The following is a 20,240-nucleotide window of genomic DNA, read 5'->3' as shown; positions in this document are numbered from 1 at the left end:
ATGGCACTTTGGATCTGAGGGGAGTCAAGGAGGGCTTCCTGGAGGAGGTGATACCTGAGCTGAGCCCAGAAGAGAAACGGGAGCTGGCAGAGGTGTGCAAGAAAGATTCAGGACAAAGCAATAGGGTGCATGAGTGGGCACATGTCCTGCTGTGGGGGTTGATGGCACAATGAAGCTGGAGCTCTGGGCATAAGGAAGGAAGTGATGAGAAGGACGGAAGGAGAGGTAAACAAGGATGGTGCAGGGTCTCACCATGAGAATGGATTTTATCTTGACAGCGGGGGGAGCCAATGAAGGGTTTCAAACAGGGAGGTGAAGGCTGGATAGCATTTTGGAAAGACCCCTTCTCCTGGCCCCCGGCAGCAGATATTTACAACCACAGGTCAGCAAAGTTCCCCTCCTGCTTCTCCTTCCCACCCTCTGTCTCTGCTCACCTCTCCCCGCATCACTGCATTAAGTGCCCCCTAAGGCTTCTTGCAAAATCGCTAAACAGAATCATTACCCTCTTTGCAGTGGGTTTGTTTCACTGACTACCTCAACCAAGCAGTGCTGTCTGATTTTGGTTCCCCTGTGGTCTCTCATTTGAGCCCATGCTTCTAGAACCATCTCCATATGCTCTCAGTGCAGGATCTCAAACACCCCTTCCCTCACTGCTGACAGCTCAGTGGGGTTGAGCTCTCTGGGCTCCAACTGAGTTAGAAAGAAAAAGGCAACAGCAGAAATGAGCCAGGGAGGTGGGGAGTGTTAACATATAAATCAGACAGAACGTTCCAGCAACATAATGAAAAATAATCAGGAAAACCCAAGAACTGTTCTCTCTGAAGAGGATACTGTAAGGAAGCTGCAGATTGATTACCCATTGGAGATGACTTCCCCGACCCCGCTCAATTCCCTGAGAAAAGAGAGCATGACCACAGAGTCCTCTTGGCTCCCAGCACCTGGGGGTGTTCTCAGAACACAGAGACCCATCTGACATCTTTCAATTCGAGAAGGGATGATGGGAGAGGGAAGCAGGTAGGGGAAGAAAAGACTGATGTCTCCGGTCCAGGATCTGGGTGAGATCAGATTCTCATCTTCTGTTCTGCCCGTCTGATTCAGGGAGAAGTAGGGGCAGCCACTACGGGGGGCTGTCCTTTGCCCACGTAACGTGGTTAAGCCTCTGGGCTCTTGAATCGGAGGGATCAGTGGGTTTGAGGCATGGATCCACCAACAGTGAGACTTTGGGCCAACTATTTATTCCTGAGGGTCTCTGTTTTCTCATCTATAAAATGGGGATAACCATAGACCCCACCTTCCCTGGTTGTTGTGAGAATTAAATGAGATCACGCATGTAAAGTACTCAGTAAAATGTCTGGCACCCTCAGTAAGCCCTCAATACACGCTGTCATCATCACCATCCTCCTCCTCACCTCTAATCCCCACCTCAGCCACCAGTAGAATTATCATCATGCCTCACATACAATTGTAATTGGGCCCAAAGTTTTGCTTATAATAGGTAAAAATGCACAGAAGGGACCATTAATTCCCGCGATGATTATTGCAAACGCTGAAGTGTTTCTATTAACGGAAAAGTAAGTTCAGGCTTCAAGCTGGTGATCTCCAAAATGCACGCTCATAATTATATCCTGCCAATATCCTGCCTGTTGTACACATTCCTGAAGCTTCCAGGAACTTCGCAGCAGCTGCAACACCAGCTCATCATTTCCCCAGTTTTTCAAGAGCTGGGGAAATGAGTGTGCCCAGTGGCTCAAACCAACCACGGCTAACTTCATGCTTTTATCTCCTCGTCATCCGTGGCTGGAGCCATGTTGCAAAAACCGGAAAATTTCAGATAAGACATTGTATTTTGATGCAAGGATACAGGCTAGGGGGACGTACAGGGCAAGAAGGGAACCAAAGAGTACATGGAATCCAAGTGAAAAGATCCAATAACAGAGCAAAACCAGATAAAGAAGTGCGTGGAAATGAGCAAAGTGACTGGTTCCGTGAAAAGAATTATGTGTAACACGTCCAGCCAGGCTCCCGCGGGCAGGAGGGGAGGGGACCTGTGCACAGTGCATTAAAACACCAGAATACATTGGAAACTTTCTGCTGGTTTCCAAACATCACTCCTCACCTTTCCAGGGAAATGATTACAGGTCTCACGCCTACAGCAGTGGGCAGTGACCTTAATTGGAGCCTGTGAAAGTTTCTACTAGCATAGACCTGCCTCGACCAACCTCGGTCACCCAGGGCATGGGACTTCAGTGCTCAACCCAGGAAAGTCCCAGGCAAGTTGATAAGTCGGATCACTCTATTGACAATTTGAGGAATGGCACTCTAATACTGGCATCTACAACTGAATGATGGGTACACAGCCCCACTGGTTGGGAGTGAGGGATTTATTAAATAAAACAGCGGTTCTCCTCCAAGGGCAATTTTGCCCCCACCCTCCCCAGGGATGTTGGGCAATGTCTGGAGACATTTTTAACTGTCACAACTGAGAGTGGAGTTGGCGAGGGGTGGGGAGGAGGTGGCTACTGGCATCTAGTGAGTGGAGGCAATGCTTCTAAACAGCCTCACCCTCAAAAAAACTAAGCCATATCATCCTATATCATATGATCCTATGACTTACCATATGATCCAGCAATCCCACTCCTGGGCACGTATCTGGAGGGAACTCAAACTGGAAAAGATACATGCACCCCAATGTTCATAGCAGCACTATATACAATAGCCAAGACACAGAAACAACCTAAATGTCCATCGACAGATGACTAGATAAAGAAGTTGTGGTGTATATATATACAATGGAATACTACTCAGCCATAGAAAAGAATAAAATAATGCCATTTGCAGCAACATAGATGGATCTGGAGATCATCATTCTAAGTGAAATAAGCAAGAAAGGGAAAGAAAAAAGAAGACACTAATGAACTTATCTACAAAACAGAAACAGACTCGCAGACATAGTAAACAAACTTATGGTTACCAGGGAGAAAGCAGGTGGGAAGGGATAAAGTGGGAGTTTGAGATGTGCAAATACTAACTACTATATATAAAATAGATAAAAAATAAATTTCTTCTGGATAGCACAGGGAACTATATTCAATATCTTGTGATAACCTATAATGAAAAAGAATATGAAAACAAATATATGTATGTGTATGTATGACTGAAACATTATTGTGTACACCAGAAATTGACACATTGTAACTGACTATACTTCAATTAAAAATAAATAAATAGATAAACATCCTTCAACACGCAGGATGGCTCCCACCACCGAGAATTATCTAGCTTAAAATGTCAATAGCGCCAAGGTTGAGAACCCCTGATAGAAGCCCTTTAACAGATCTTCCAAGAAGCTGGGTGGTTCCGAAAATCCCCAAAGAAAAACGGAGAATAGGAACTACAGAAAAGTAGGAAATGGGCTTACTCTTCCAGAACTTCGACCTTGCTTAAACCCATGGAGGTGATGTGGCGGGTATTTTTTTTCTTTTCATATTTCATATATTTTAATAGAGAATCCACTCCTGCAATGAAATAAACGCTGAACAACTTATTGAAAGGTTCTGATTTGAAGGAATTCCCAAGTCAAGACTGTGATTAGGGCACTCACATGTCTTCTCACATTGAAGGAACATATTAGCTTCCTGTGACATCAGAGAGGCTTAGTAACTTTACCAGAGTCACACAGCTAGGAAGCGGCAAAGCCAGGACCTGCCCCCTCTAACTCCAGAGTTTGGATCTTGTAGTTGCTTTGCTGTCTTAAGTTCAGTTCCCTAGAAGCAGATTCTGAGATGGGTCTACTTGCAAGTGATTTGTAAAAGGGAGTTTTCCAGAATATTCCTCAGCCAGATCGGAAATGGCAGAGGAGCTAAGCAAGGACATGGTTCCAGGAGACTCTAGTCTCAGCCTGATCCCGCAGAGGACTCTGGAGTGTGAACTGCACTGTAGAGTCCATCTGCCTTGAGACAAGGAGCTGGCCTTTCGCATGCCTGTACGGGTTAGCCCCTGGCTCTGAGCCACCTGCGGTTGGGGGCTAACTCCCAGGCACCTCTGGGTGAGAAGCTGCCATCAGTCACCCAAGGGCAAGCCTCCGGAGAAGGTCTCAGGTACAAGCTGTTAGCACAGCACCCCAAAACGAGGTCATTGGGACGTGAGCAGGACACCAAGACACACATGGGCTAGCTAGGGCTGTGCCACTAATTTGATCATCCTGTCTTCAATGCAGAGGAGTGAGTACTCCGTGGTCCGAGAGGAAAGTAAGTCAAACATCTGCAAAGTGTTCTCATATCCATACCCTTCCCACCTCAGGCCCTAAGAGCAGGCGTCTCTGGGAACATCAGAAGTCCTGGCTTCTGCTCCCCGCTCTTCCACCCAGAGGAAGGGCCATCCCATCACCACATTCTCCTCCCCCAGGGCCTTGTCCTCACAAGTGAGCCGCTCCAGCGTGAGGGGAGCTCTGGAGTCCAAGACTGCCTTCCCCGGCATGCGGCCGGATGGGCAGTGAGCGGAGCCCCACACGGGCCTGGGGCCCCGGGACGCAGCAGCATGAGTCACGGCAGCAGGACCGGTACTGCGGCTGCAAAGCCGGACCGATCTCCTCTCCTCTCCGGTCCCTGCCTGCAAAGTGTGCTCAAACTCCTTTAAGTCCTGACCCAAGCTTTTGCTCATGCTGTTTCCTCAGCCCAGAACACTCACACTCCCTGCAAAAATGCAAAAACTGCAGGCAGGGTGGAGGGATTTCCAAGGAACCAGACCTCAGCTCGGCAGAAAAATGTGGAAGGACCCCGAGAAGGAGGAAGGATGCAGGTAAGGCAGGACTGAGGCCCGGGAAATCCATCAGCATCTTACTTTTGCAGAAGCAAACTTCAGCCAGCTGAGTCCACAGTTATCAGACAATATGTGGATTGTGCTGACGATCCAGCCACTTAGAACTAAACTCCATTCCGTGCTCATGAACTTATTAGATGAAGACGCCTCATTTTAGATAACTGCAAATTGCTTTCTGAGCATAATTTCCTATTAGTTCATTAATCTCTCTATTCAGAATGCCGACAAGACAGCTGATGATAATTCCGGAGGAAGTGGGCACTGAACCAAAGCAGGAGGGAAAGGGGCTAGACATTCAGAAGTATCCTGGCTCACTGGGTGGAGGGTACCCCAAAATTAATTCAGTCAGTGACAGCATGAGCTCTCATTTATTAAGCTCTTATAATGGGCCAGGTACTAGGCTAAGCATGTTCCCTTATTTAATCTCAGTTGTTTTTTTTTTTTAAACAATCTAGTAAGGTGAATATTATTTTCTTCTTTCCATAGAGGAAGAAAGTGAGGCTCAGAAATAATGAAAGTGTTAGTGGCACAGTCAGGATTTAAATATGTGTGTGTGTGTGTGTGTATGTGTGAGACCTGCAGCCTGGGTTCCTAATCACACCTTATCTTTTTGACTCAGCACATAAATATTTACTGGATGAATTTACTGGAGGGACGAGGATGAAAAAGATTCACGTCTACGGAGTGAGGTCAAGGGATGTAACAGCAGAAGAGCCTGAAAAGTAATCAGCAAAGATGGACCAACTTTCAAAAGAAAAAAAACAAAAAAACTCACACGCTGCAATGTCAGGCTGGAAAAAAAAGATTTTGTCGAACTGCTGCTTTTATGTAGAGCAGTGATTCTCACACTGTGGTCCCAGGACCAGCGGCAATCAGCATCACCTGGGAACTTGTGAGAGATGCACATTCTGGGGCCCCACCTGAGACGTGCTGAATTGGAGACTCCAGCCAGAGGGGGCGGGGGTTCAGGAATCTCGTGTTTTAATACACCTTCCAGGGGATTCTGATACACACTCACATTTGAGACCCATAATCTAGAAAAATAAAATCAGCTCTGCAAGGGAATTTGGAGCTGTTAAGAGTAGTGTTTCTCAAACTGAATGTGCACAAGAATCACCAGGACCATCTTAACTTGCAGATTCTGCTGCAGCAGGTCTGGGGTGGAGCTGAGAGTCTGCCTCTCTGACCGGCTCCCACGTGACGCTGATGCTGCCGGTCCAGGGACCACACATTGAGTACCATGGGTCAAAGCCAACCTCTGTCACCCAGGGAGTTTCTGTCAGTAACAGAACCAGAACTGCTCTAGGCTAAGAAAAAAAAAAAAAAAGAAACAAAGAAAAGGAAAAAGAATCATTACCTTTGCGACAGATTCAAACCCAAGCCTCTGGAAAGGACCTGCAGCACACACTACTTCCCCCCCCCCCCCCAAGTTCTCACTCAGATATAAGACATTTCCTGAGCCCTTTAATGAAAATTACAGCCCCTTCCCTGGCCCTATCTCCCTCCTCCGTTTCATTCTTCAACTTAGTACTTAAGCACCATCTGAACAGATGACCTATTTCAGTGATTTACTCGGTTTACTGTCTGTCCCCCTCCATCTCCATCCCCCACCAGCATATAAGTTCCATGAGGGCAGGGATTCCGTCTGTTTCACTCAGTGTGATTTCCCCCGTGTCTAGAACAGTGCCTGGCGCTTTGGACGTGCTCAACAAATGTGAGTCGAGTAAATGAACAAACAGTTCTGCCCATTTTTTCTAAGAAGCTCCCCCTCCATCCTCCATGCTGCCTCTCTGAAACTTCACCTGTTCCTGCTTTTATGCGCACACTGCAGTCTTACTGAAATTCATTTCCCTCCAGGTGTGTCTTCCCCTAAACTCCTTGACAGTGGGGTCTGTGTGTTACCTTTTTCTGTCTTTCATCTGACCCTTCCCTCCAAAATTTTGCCCATCTTTGAAAACACATATAAACAGTCATCCGTCCTCACTGTAACTAATGTGAAACCCGCAGAATTTCATTCATGGAAGAGTAAGGTCAAACTTCAGCTGCTGGTATCGGTAATGCACACTCATAGTCTGCCTCTTAGAATTCCAGGAGCCATTTTTGCACAAGGTGGAGAGGGGAGAAACGTTCTTTGAGAAAACGTTGCCATCTGGGGCAGGGACATTTCACCGACTCCTTCCAGCAGCCCCTGTGCGGGGCGCTAACATCACGCCCACTTTGCAGGTCAGGAAACTGAGCCCAGGGATGACGGGTCCCTTGCTCAAGCTCACACAGGCAGTTCAGCAATGGAGCTGGGACTCCAACTCAGTTCTGGCTGCTCTCAAAACCTGTTTCTTGCAGCCACCTCTCCCCTCCAGGTCCCTGTCCCTCCCCCAGCCCTTGGCAGGGTCTGAGGCCTTGCTCATGACTTCCAGAACAGAGAGCAAGAATGAAGGCTACCTCTGACTTCTGCCTTGAGCGCTGAAAATTAAAACGGCTCAGGAAGTGTTCAGCCTCACTGACTCCTGGCTGCATCCCTGTCACCTAATTACCTGACTTCAAAGCCTCCGCTTGGCAGGTGTGAGGATGTGAGAGCCGCCGTTTCCCCTCAGAACACGGGGTGACTGCACACCAGTGAGGCAGGCCCCCGGAGCAGCTGGGTAACGGGGAAATGAGACAGAACTTCAAGTTGGACCCGAGGGCCCGGCTTGGTGCGTCTCAAAGTCAGAAAGACCAGGGGCTGCCATCCTGAGGACTCACCTCAGAGCCTGGGTCTATAAAGGACCAAGGTGGGGACGTGAGCTCCAAACACTCATGCTCGGTAATCACTGCCCAGCTCCCATCTTGTGCCATGAAGCTTAAGGCTCCTCAGGGGCTGGATCTAATTAATCCTCCCCACGACTCCAGGAGGGAAGGGCTCCCAGCCTTGCCTTACTACTGAGACATCTAGGCTGCAGGGAGAGTAAGAACGTGCCCCTACCGGTCCCCTCCTCCATCACGGGGCAGGCAAGTGGGGAGGCCTGGAGGAGCCCAAATGAGAGCTCCCAGCCTGGGCTGGACAAGGAAGAGCAAGGCTAGACGGGAAAGAAGGGCTCCTCCAATTTTTCTAACTAAGTGGCTTTTATAAAGCAATCAGACGTGCACTCATTCATAACCCCAAGGTACAGCTGAATGCTATTGACTATTCTACAGTAATTGGGCCAAAGAGGGCATTTAATACAAGTTTACGGAAGGAAAGAGGATGGCTAGACAGAAAGGCATTTATGACCTTTGACAGAAGACAGAACTCTAAGCCTGGCACCGGGCTGTGTCCTTTAGTGCTGATTTTCTCAAGGCTCACCACCACGTTGGGCAGGAATGATAGTTATTCCTTTTGTGCAGATGATAAGACGAGCAACAGACATGTGAGGGGACTCGCCCGAGGTCACCGGGCTAGAAGTGGCAGGACCAGGATGTACGTGCATCTCAGTTTGACTCTGGGGCCCAGGCTGGGCATCAGGGTTTCCCTGCATCCCTCTCTGTTGCCATTTGTGACCTGGGTCCACAACCTGGGTGGATGTCAGGGGAAGGCGGGGACTTGTCTGGTCTAGTCTTCTCACTGCCTTCAAGACCGACATGATGCCACAGAAAGGACAGGAGTTAGGGGGCCAGAGTCTAAGTCCTGACTGCCACTTCCTAGCTATGTGACCTCAGGCAGGTGACTTATCCTTGTTGGGACTCAGCTTTCATATCTGTAAAATGGAAAGAATCAGAACACATTCCTCCACCCCCCAGAGAAGCACCACAAGAAGAAAAAATAAAGGAGAAAAGGCCTTTGCAAACTCTAACTCAGGGATCAGTCAAAGCCAGCTGCAGCACATTTTTTGTAAAAAAAAAAATTTTTTTTTAAAGATTTTATTGGAATAAATAAATTCTGTCATGCTCGTTTATTTATATATTGTCTATGGCTGCTTTTGAGCCACATAGCAGGGTTGAGTGGTTGTAACAGAGACCCCACGGCCCTGTAAAGCCTAAAATACTTACTATCTGGTCAGCTAGAGAAAAAGCTTGCCAACCCCGATTTCAGATGCTGTGAAAATGCCAGTTCCTTCTGTGCCTCCACAGACAGCATTATACATTTCCAGCATCACCCATCAGCACTGGTTCTTCTTCACAACTGTCCTCCTCAACCCCTTACCCAAGGGTAGAGGTTCATTTAAGACCTATTTCTGGAAAATACATACATATATATATATATATACACATATACACACACACACACACACACATATATATACACATATATAACTGAATCACTACGCTGTACACCAGAAATTAACCCAACATTGTAAACCAACTATACTTCAATTAAAAAAAAAAGACCTATTTCTGAAAAATAGAGCAAGCCACTCTCCGGAGGGTCAAGAAACCGAAGTCCCATAAACTATTTCAGAGCCCGGGATGGCTCCTGCTGACACCAGGCACCATGAAAAGGTGCCTCCAGGAATAGCACTTACTTGCAGTTTTTACACTTGAGGCCGAAAAGCATCCCCTTCCCACAGACTGTGCACGTCTGAGACATCCAGTACTTCGTGGAAAACCTGTGGGAAAGAGACAGAAAGTGTTCAAGGCCAAGGTGATGGTGACTGACCTATCTCTAGAAGGATGACCACATGAACCCTGGCTTCCAGCCCCGCTTCTTCCAAGATAGGTGACTTAGTTGAATTGCTTATACCAATGGAGCCTCAGTCTCCTTATCTGTAAAGTGGGGATAAAAACAGCATCGACCTCATAGGTTGTTCAGAGGATTAAACAAGGTCATCCATATCAAGGGCTTCATGCAGCACCTGGCACACAAGAAGAACTCACTGAATTGGCTTGTGGCTGTATTATTACCCAAACATTCACAACAGTCATTCAGTCATTCAGCAAACACTGCCTGGTGGCCTACTGCACCAGGTTCACTTCTAGGACAGAGAAATGGATGGGGCTGGAACTATCCTCAGAGAACCACGAAGCAAGATGCACCTCCCCCCCAGAGTCTGTTCCCCATCACTGCTAGTTACACCACCTGGAGAGCTTCAAGAGGGTGTGCCCCCCAAAAAGTGGAGACCCCAAACTTTAGCAGGAGAAAAGAAGTCCCTAAAATGAAAGCCCTTTTCAGATCATCAGCTCATCTTCCTCCCCAGCCACCACCACTTGCTGCAAACATAAGGCAGTTTAGAGGTTTCTGATATACAGCTAGAAACCAGCGGGAACAGAGATACATTAGATTAACTTCTGGGCCCCCTGCTGCTGCCAGGGTGCTGTCTTCCCCAGGAGATATCCGGCAGCAGCAGGGCTGGACCCAAGAAAAGTATGGAAGGTTGCCAGGTCACAGTTAATTTTCATTTTCAATTTTTGTCACCTTCAGCAGGAGTTGTATCTAATCTCCACTGCCTCACAGTGTCAAAGTGAAAATTGGAAGTGATTATGTAACTCGGTGCTTGAGAATTTTGAGGGCAAGTCTGTATCCCTCTGCTGTACCATCTTGCCTGATTTGGGTCAGTCACTCTCCAAACAGAATGAGCCGCAGCCCAAAGCCTCCATATCTAAGCAAATAGCAATATTCTGAACAGAGATTTCTTGGGGCCAAGAAAATTCCCTTCCCAGTTTTAGACTAGGGGTTGGTTAAGCCCCTTTCTGTCCCTTCAGCAGGGCCAGTGAGTTTGGCAGGACCTATTCTGCAGGATTTGGCAGCTCTAGGGAACGGCGAATGGGCTCACGTTCCACCCACCGGCCAGCAGTGTGGGAACTAAGCAGGCAGCACCAGTGGCAGGTGGGAGTTCCCTCTCTTTTCCGGCCCTCCCCCATCCTCAGGATCAGCAATCCCTCTTCCTAAGCTGTGGTTAAGGTGGCTCTGAGGACAGCGGATGGTATTGAGATTTTCATTTCATTTTTTCACCAGGGCTGGGGATGTATCCAGGTCTCTCCCTCCTGGCATGGAGCCCAGGGAGAAACACAAGGTGAGACTGGAGAGTAACAGGGCATCCCAAGTGCCAGCTCCTGGAAAATGTTCCCGATGCTAAAGATCATTAGATCGTTTTCCTCCTCTGGGCATCAGCATTTGAATCTGAGGTACCACCAGGTCTAACGTTAGGGTACTTGAGTCTGCTGGTGGGGCTGAGCCAGGGTTGTGGCCAATTCAGGGATGGAGCTGAGCCAGGGGTGTGGCCAATCCAAGGGTGGAGGTGAACCAGGGGTGTGGCCAACCCAGGGGTGGAGCTGAGCCAGGGTTGTGGCCAATCCAGGGGTGGATCTGAGCCAGGGGTGTGGCCAATCCAGGGGTGGAGCTGAGTCAGGGGTGTGGCCTATCCAGGGGTGGAGCTAGCCAAGGGTGTGGCCTATCCAGGGGTGGATCTAGCCAGGGCGCAGTGTGTAAGCAAATAAAAAAAAAGGCCCTTCTTTTTGATGCCTTTTGCTGTTTCTCACCGCCTGACCACTGATGAATCTATCGCGTATTTCTCATGGCTTCCTCCACCGTTTTTTCATTTGTGTCTTAACAACTATCCTGTCAACAGAAATCTGTTGACGAGAGGCCATTCCGGGAGAGTGTGCCCATTCCTGCCTCACCCCGGGTTATGGTGACGTGTCTGCCCCTGGTTTGGCCCCACCGTTATAGCCCTGATCCTCCGGTGCTGTCATGGTCTGTTAACCATCTGTCCCTCCATTAGACCACGAGCTCCCCAAGGGTGAAAGTCTTAGGACGTGCTCAGTGCTGCAGCCCTGGTACAGATAACTCTATAAATACTAGTGGAAAGAAACCATGAATGAGTGAACTCTCAGCTGGTCACAGGGACCTCAGTGCAAAGAAAGCTCTCAGCAGCAGTGTCAAAAGATCATAAAGTACTGGGCTTAATTGGCTTGTACAGCCATCACTTAACCATCCAGGGCCTCAGTTTCCCTATCTGTCAAATGGATGTGACCACACTTGTGCTACCTACCCCACTGAGTGTGTGAACAGATTGCGAGGCTAATGAGATAAAATATGGAAAGTTAAATTTGGAAAGTTAATTTCTTATAAGAGCTGACTTAGTAGACAGAAATCTCCCTCCTGAAAAGGGCAGGGATACCCCTGGAGAGGTTGCCCCGTGCACCCAACAGGGCTGGAGCCCTGGGCTGACCAGAAGGTGAGCATCTGAGTTCAGCCTGCAATCTTGTGTCTTCTGGGGGGGGGGGGAGACCCAAAATTAGAACAAGCATTGGTCTTAATATTGATACCATTTATTGAGTGGTTATTATGTGCCAAGCCCTTTGATTAGCACGTTAATATATTATTTCATTTAATCCTCACAACCACCCTAGGAGTAGGCAGAATTATCTGATGAGAAAATGGAGCCTCAGGGAGGTTAAGTAACTTCCTCAAGGTTGCAAAGCTTTACTAGCTGGGATTGGAATACAAGTCAGTCTGACTCCAAAGCCCTGGCTTTTAACTGCTATGTGTTATTTTATAAGAGCCAGGTTAATAAGAAGCAGACATCGCAGTCCCCTGCCACACTGAGGTTCAGCCTGGCAGAGGAGAAAAGAGCCTGGTGATGGAGGAGCTGGGGCAACCCAGCCCATACCCACCCTGAGGCCAGAGTCCCCCAGCCCTCACCGTGCTGGGAGGTGGGCCCCAGTGCACACAGAAATCCAGCCTACCTGTGCTTGATGGAATTGCCAAGGTCTCTGCGAGGGATCTGCGGGGACCATCGCGGTACTGACAGTGTGTCTGCAGGGAGAGAAGAGGAGAAGACCTCGTTAGGCAGAGAATCAGAGGCGGGGCTGGGCTCCCACCACGCCGAGGAAGGAAGAGGGAGGTTCGCCAGCCTCAGGAAGGACACTGGCTGTCATCATTTGTTAAACCAAAGCCAACTGGAACACTGGTTTAGCTTGTGTTACCTCAGCTTATGCAAGGTCTCTTGGGTGGGGCTTCCAGGCAGTGCCTTGAAGGAAACCAGTTGTGGGGAGAATAAAATTGAGCATGGCTTCCATTTACCGAGTGCTTACTGTGTGCCAGGCATGGGCTATGTGACTCACATGTCTTTGCTCGCTACAGCCTAAGACAACTCTAGGGTTAGGGGTTGTAAGCATCCCAGCCTGACAGATGAGGAAACTGAGGCTTGGAGAGAAGTCATTTGCTCAAGGTCACATACCTGATAAGACTGCACAGCAGCTGCAAATCCAGGCTTAAGGGACTTATAAATGTGCCTGCAAAGTTTGAACTCTGTAGATTCCAAATGCTGGTCATTCAAGTACCACTTCCCTAATTTTTGTCGTGCCCCTGTACAACCCATGAAATTAATTCCTTAATATTTTAATTTGACTTATTTTGGTTTACTTGTTTAAATACATTTATTTTCAAAGCAAACTCTATATGGAAAACCATTACCACTTTCTGTATATTATAAGTAACTATTTAAAATATTCTAACCATGTACCATGTAAACTCATGCTAGAATAAGTGGATGGGTTGATGAATGGATGGATGAGTGGATGGATGAATGGATAGATGGATGGGTAGATGGATTGGTAGGTGGGTGGATGGGTGGGTGAGTGAATGGATGGATGGATGAATGGATGGATGGCTAGATGAACGTTTGCATAGGTGGGTGGATGGACAGAAGAGTCAGTAGATGGACAGATGGGGAGGTGGGTGGATGGATTGGTAGGTGGGTGGGTGGATGGATGGATGAATGTTTGGATAGTTGGGTGGCTAGATGGTTGGATAGGTGGGTGAATGGACAAATGGACTGCCAGATGGACAGGTGGGTAGGTGGGTGGCTGGATTATTACGTGGGTGGATGGATGTATGGATGGATAGATAGATGGACAGATAAGTTGATGGATGAATGAGAATGAGGAAGGAAAAATAAATCACACAGACATCAGACTGGGTACTTGTTCCCATCTAGTCTTTTCTTTTATGCCTTAGGCTACATCCTAGTGGCCTACACAATCACTCCACCACTGACTGAGTTCCAGGATTCCTTCCACAGCCTCTGGGCACCAGCCCCCACCTTCGCCCCACTGCCTGGTTGCCTGCATTCACCCTCCTCGCAGACCTGGCAGGCCCCAGAGAGGTGTGAAACAACAGCAGAAATGGACTAGAGCTGCCCGTGAAACCTTCACCAGCTGGGGGAGAGAAGAAGGAAGTGGCTGACCCACACGCCAGCTCTCATTTCTCAGGCCAGATGGATGGAGCCAGCTCCCTGCTTTCAGAGCTGCAAATGCACGCCTCATCTTTCACAGCAATTGTGATGGCGTGGCACACTCATCGTGGAGCTGGGCATGTCTGAACTGATCAGGGAGCATTTAACCCCAAACCATTCACTCCTCTCTCCGGTCCAATAACACTGTCGACAGCCATCTGAAAGCTGTTTCCAGAAACCCCAATTCTGCCCTTATAAAGCTGGGATCATTTCTGGGAGAACTAATGATTTCCCCAACCCCAAAGGACAGAGAAAACTCAAGAGGGAGACAGCATGACATATCAATCAGAATCATAGCCAGTGGAATTTCCTCTAGGTTAACTAAAAACTGTCATCAACTCCAAGCCCATTTTATTACTTGTTTCGGCTTCTGAGAGAAACAAAAAAGACAAGAAAGAAAAACAATTTAAAAAGAGAGAGAAAGAGAGCATTTTTTCCCCATTCCTATCTCCTTTGGGGACTGAAGTCTGATTTGTGAGGAAGAATGTTACCTGTTGACTCCTTAAAATGCTCTCTCCAGCGCCAGGGATGTGTAGAGGTGGAATGGTTGTGCTAGAGAGGAAGGGTTAGCACAGATACACAGCCTCCTTATGGGGAATCTCCAAAACTAGGTGTGCCAAATAGGTTTCATCTCTTGGGACATTAGTAGTGGCTGTCTAGAAAGGTGTGTTGAGAAGGAATCTGATGCTCAATATGAAAGAGCACTGAGATCGATTAGTAATGTCTGCCACGGGTGGAGAATAAGATAGTACCAACAAGTCTGCATGTATTTGCCACTCCTACAAGGACAGGGACCACACCTTAATCTTTGCATCACTGCCTCATAGCATTGCAAGCAGCTGGGATGAAATAAGTATGTAATACATGTTTGCTGAATCCAAGATTATTATAATAGGAACAGTGAATTTATTGATCACTCAGTATGTGTTAGGCATTATTCTGTGCAGTTTATACCTGGAAGCTACACCTCTACGCAGTTGGTGTTCTCATTCCCAATGCACAAAGGAAGACACAGGGGCTCAGAGAGGTGCAGTGACTTGCTAAATGTCACACAGCCAGACACCAGTAGAACCTCAAGGAGTAACTCTGTAATTGTTCACAAGTCTTCCCAAAGCATCGACATCAGCATTTTCAATCTGGGGTGCTTTTGCACCAGGGAACATTTGGCCATATTTGGAGATATTGCCAAGTAACTGGGGAGGGGGTGGGAGAGGTTCCTGTCATCTAAAGTGTAGAGACTAGAGAGGCTGCTCAAAATCCTACAATGCACAGGACAGACCCCCACATCGAAGTGCCAACCAGACTCAAACGTTAATAGCGCCAATGCTGAGAAACCCTGATCTAGATGTTTTTCACTTCTCCGGCTATCTCCCCATCCCCACCGCCCGCAAAACAAACAAACAAACAAACAAACAAAAACCAAGATGGTACTTCTGAAGCTCAACTTGGCAGAGAATAAATCCTCTTTTATTATAAGCACATTTCACTGTTAGATTCATACCCTAGTTATTCTGTTATTCTCAATTACAGCACCTTCTCAAAAAAGTAGATGTAATTAAGTTTAGTCGTTTGGTTTCATTTCCCAGTATCTGGTTGAAAGGGTGAATTTCTGTCAATTACATTCAGCGGCTGTGGCATCATTAGTCTCAAGCAATAATAACCTCCACACGGCTTCGTCCGTGGGTGTGCAGATTTGAACTCTGAGATCCTGCCTTCACTTTCTTCATTTGGATTTCATTAAACTTGCCAATGCAAGCCTTAAAGCAAAGGAAAACTGTTGAAAAGGAAAAAAATCTATGAAAATTCAGACCTTATCATAACAGAGAAGGCAAACAGCATTTACAGCAATTAAACTAATACAGAAACTTCTGTTTAACAATCAAAGCACCTATTAAGATGTCTCCACAGCTGAACAAAAGCTTCTTTCCTACTCTAATTTTCTGACAGCAAGCCATGCAGACACCGAGGCAGAACTGTAACCATCCCTGGTACCTCTGTCCCAGGGCAGAATAATAGATATTTCTTCCCAGATACTTTCATTTGCAGTGCATGGAAAGGGAAAGGGTTGGAGCGAAGGAAGGCTTTTCCCTCCCTCCACTAGATTCCACTGTTGATGCCGTCTCAAAAGTGCCTCTGCATAGAAGGGGAGAAACCAGGAGGCTTGGTCTTTGAAATCACCTTGGTAGCCAGATGGACAAACCGAAGCCACGATAGAAGAAACCAACTTTAATGAAGTATCGCATTAGGTAGAGTTTTAAAATGAAAAACCCAGGCTCTTACCTGGTGAATCTGAACTTAGTTTAACAGAGGAGTCAGGCATGGGAAAAATACTTAAAAACATGGGAAAAATACTTAAAAACACTGAACAGAGACATCACATGAAAATAGGTAATGATAAAGCAAAGGAAAAGGAGGAAAGAAATAAGAATAATGATAATAAGAAAATGAGAAATAAGAAAAATAATAGATATGCTTTGTGTGGAGTGTTACCACATGCTGGCACTATTGCCAAGTAAGCTGTTTACATATCTCATCCGACCCAAATACTGCATATATATATGCATGTGATGCATTAGCTGTTATCATCAGTGCCACTTCACCACCAAGGAAATCAAGAGGTTATTAGCCCAAGGTCACACAGCAAGTAAAGGCCAGGACTAGGTTTTTATAAAAAATTCAGATCACATAGCTGGGACTCAGTAAACAATAGCCAATTTTATCCCCATTTCACAGACAGGAATACTGAGACTTATAAGCAATAAGCAAATAAGTGACTGAGTTGGAATTTGAACCATAGACAGGAACAAACTGGATGCTTCTAGCTCAGACTGTCCCCCAGACACACGGAGTTCAACCCACCCCTCCTCTACTGTCCATGCCTCCTACCTCCGCCTGGGAAAAGCAAAAGAAATAATGAGCACTGGCCTTTTTAAACTCAGAAAAGGGTTGCAGAGACTTGGAAAGTGATGTCATAGTAAGTTGTTTATTCCTTCCATCATTCATGCAGTGACTCAATAAAAATTTTGTTGAAGATGCCTATCCTCCACCCCCAAAGACGGCCACTTCCTTAATCCTGGGACCCATAAGTCAAGTATGCTGCCTAACAGGAAAAAGGAGAGTTTGCAGGTGTGATTAAGTTAAGGCTCTTGAGATGGGAGGTTACTCTGGGTTATCCTGGTGGGCCTGATATAATCGTAAGTACAAGAAGGAGGCAGGAGGGTCAGAGTCAGAAGATGTGACGGCTGCTGGCTCTGGGAATGGAAAGGAGCCAAATGCCAATGAGTGCGGTGACCTCGGGAACCAGAAAAGGCAAAAGAACAGGTTCTCTGCTAGAGCCTCCAGAAGGAAGGAGCCCTGTGGACACCTTAACTTTAGTCTTGAGACTGATTTGGACTCCTGACCTCCAGAACTGTAAGATAATACATTTATGTTCTTGTAAGCCACTGAGTTTTGGTAATTTGTTAACAGCAGCCACAGGAAACTGATACAGCGTGCCAGGTCCAGAACCGGGGGTGGGTATGGTGGAAACAGTGTAGTCAGGTTTTCTGGGCTTAGAGTCTACAGGGAAGGTCAGACTGTGATGCGTTGCATGAAGGAAATAAAAGAGCACTTTGGGGGTTTGTGTTAAGGTGATGGAAACCCTCAAGTACATTAGAACAGAGGCAGGATGCTATGCAGGGTCTTACACATTGAGGAGCTCCCTCTGGCGGCGGAGTGGAGAATAGCCCACTAGACTGTGACAAAACCAGGAGCGCCCCACCCCCACCCCACCCCCTCATCCGCTAACTCCCCACCCGTGCTGCGGTCCAAAGCATCAGCCCTGAGCCTTACAAGGCTATTCATCTCCCAGGCCAGGCCTTTCCCACTTGAGCTGTCCTATCATGATCCCACCTGAAGCCCCCAATAAAAAATCCGTACCCCAGAGTAATCAGACCACTGCCTGGCACGGGAGCAACGCCGCCTTATTTACGGTAAGGATCCCAAGTCGAGCTACACCTCTTGGCGCCATTTCTTCATTTAATCCAAACAACACTACCAGGTTGTATCCCTAATTTAGAGATTAAGTCCTATAGCTGGTATTTGGTGGACTTTAGAGTTGAACCCAATTGCTTATATAACTAAAGCCTTGCTGTTCAACCTCGATGTCATCCCGCCTTCCTATACTATGTCTCCTTCTGAGACAAGCGTAAAAATTATTGTTGAATCATGCGGTCCTAGAGTTGGAAAGGATCACAAGAAACTGGCTGTTGCAGTCTCTGAGTCTCTAAAGTCTCTCCGATAGGGAGAGGAGCTCTTCCATCCTTACACGTTTCCATGGAGACAGAGACCGCTGAGCACATAATACTATCAATAATAACAGCTAACATTTATTGAGTATCTACTATACGGCAGGGCTCAGATTAAGTGCTTTAGACGTATTGTATTATTTAATGTCCTAACTCCATTTGAGGCGGGAGAGCCAGGGTTCATGCCAGGACAGTCATACCTCAGAGCTTAACCTCAGAGACGCCACAAATAATATGGAAAGTCCAAGCTGCCCTTTAACTTCCTGCCTGGGGACACAATAGACGGACTGAGAACTTAACGATGGTGCTGCATTCAAATCGAGTAGCAAATTCTTTGGTCTCCGAGATCCCTGAAACTAATAAAGCTTAGAGCGTTACACTTTTCTTTTGGGGCCATAGGCCAGTCACCAGCTAAAATCCCACTGATTCATCCAAGGTGCCAATTGATCCTTGACTAAAGCTGTTCACGACATTATTCACATAGTGGGGCATGACTCTGTTTGCTTTAATATCCAGTTCAAATACATCAGATCTAAAAGTGTTTTAATCATGCGTTATCTCTAAAGGTTATAGCTTCGTGGTGCTTCACGGCCAAATGGAGTTTCTTTGTGTGGATGGATGTCATAAGACCACTTCAACCCACTTCTCAAGATCCAAATTTCATCCTCTGGGGGCCATGAGCACTCTGGAGGCGTCGGGGAGACAACTTAGCACTGGTGAGCATGTGGATGAGAGTGAGAGTCTGGGTGGCCATGTCATGCGGGGAAGGAAGAAGGCAGAAGAGACAGGCAGTGTTAAATAGATGCTGGAGTGAGCAAAGGTTGTGCTTCTTAATCCTGATGGAAGAGACCCTTCAGAGGAGATTCTTAGGGGTCCCCATGGCACTGAGGCAAAACGAAGGGCAACGGTGAAGCCACCTGCCTAGAAACAGGAGGAGTGCAGGGATGGCGGTATTAGGCTCAAACCTGGGGTTTAAACTAGCTACAAGGCCTTGAGCGTAGACCTCCTTTGGAGACAGAGCAGCACACTTCATTTCTGAATGGGAAGGGCCTCCAGGCCTTCGATGTGCCCAGCGGAGCGTGGGACCTCAAAGTGAGTAGACCTTCAAAGTGCTCAAACATGAGCCCTGCCACTTACAACCTATGAGACCCTGGGCACTGTCACTTGAGTCTCAGTTTTGCCTCCCGTAAAAAGGGGGTCGCACTATCTCCCTCACAGAATTGTTAGGAGGATGAAGTGGGGTAATGTAATTGGACCAGGGCTCAGCCGAGTGCCGGACATATGGTTGTTATTCTTGTTTTTGTCACTGTCATCATCACTCTGCTTCTAGAATTAACACACCAGTCAGAACAGGACAAAGCTCCCCCAGGGACTATGATTTAGAGCGGGGGCTGGCAAACTATGACCCTCAGGCCAAATCTGGCCCATCACCTGCTTTTGTAAACAAAGTGTGATTGGTGTGTGGCCACGCCCACTCATTTCCATATCGCCTGTGACTGCTTCTGCACTATACAGAGCTGAGTGACTGTGACAGTGACAACATGGCCTCAAAAGCCAAACGTAATTATTACCTGGCGCTTGACAGAAAAAGTGTGTCAACCCCTGATTAAATGCTATGTAACTCATTTCCTTGGCTGATTAGTGGAGACATTTTTTTCTCTTTCTTTTCTTTTTTCCTGTTTTATTGAGGTATAACTGACACATAAAATTGTAAGATATTGAAAGTATACAACGTGATGGTTTGATATTTATTTATATTGTGACAGATTTTTTTTTTCCTTTGAAGCCAGAAGACTCTGGTTGTAGATACCCACTTCTGCCACTTGGGTGGTGGGAATTCTTGGACAAATGGCCTGCATTCTCCAAGCCAAAGTGCGCACGGACACGTGGTGTCACCCTTCTGCTCACCTAATCCTGACACCCCGTGGGGCATGTTGTTTCAATTCTT

The 20,240-nt window shown here is 47.1% G+C and overlaps 1 protein-coding gene across 1 annotated transcript in view; it reads right to left on the bottom strand.

Moving 5' to 3' along the window:
• KSR2 (kinase suppressor of ras 2) overlaps positions 1 to 20,240 on the bottom strand; it is a 376,779-nt gene that overhangs the window by 87,784 nt on the left and 268,755 nt on the right. Inside the window, exons 6-7 of the mRNA XM_032471653.1 lie at positions 12,457 to 12,526; positions 9,294 to 9,377 (exon numbers count right to left, since the gene is read on the bottom strand). Coding sequence (XP_032327544.1) covers positions 9,294 to 9,377; positions 12,457 to 12,526 — 154 coding nt within the window. The remainder of the gene's footprint in view (positions 1 to 9,293; positions 9,378 to 12,456; positions 12,527 to 20,240) is intronic.

Source organism: Camelus ferus, chromosome 32 (genome assembly GCF_009834535.1).
Source record: "Camelus ferus isolate YT-003-E chromosome 32, BCGSAC_Cfer_1.0, whole genome shotgun sequence".
Classification (NCBI taxonomy): domain Eukaryota; kingdom Metazoa; phylum Chordata; class Mammalia; order Artiodactyla; family Camelidae; genus Camelus; species Camelus ferus.
This window is presented reverse-complemented; position numbering and strand designations above follow the sequence as displayed.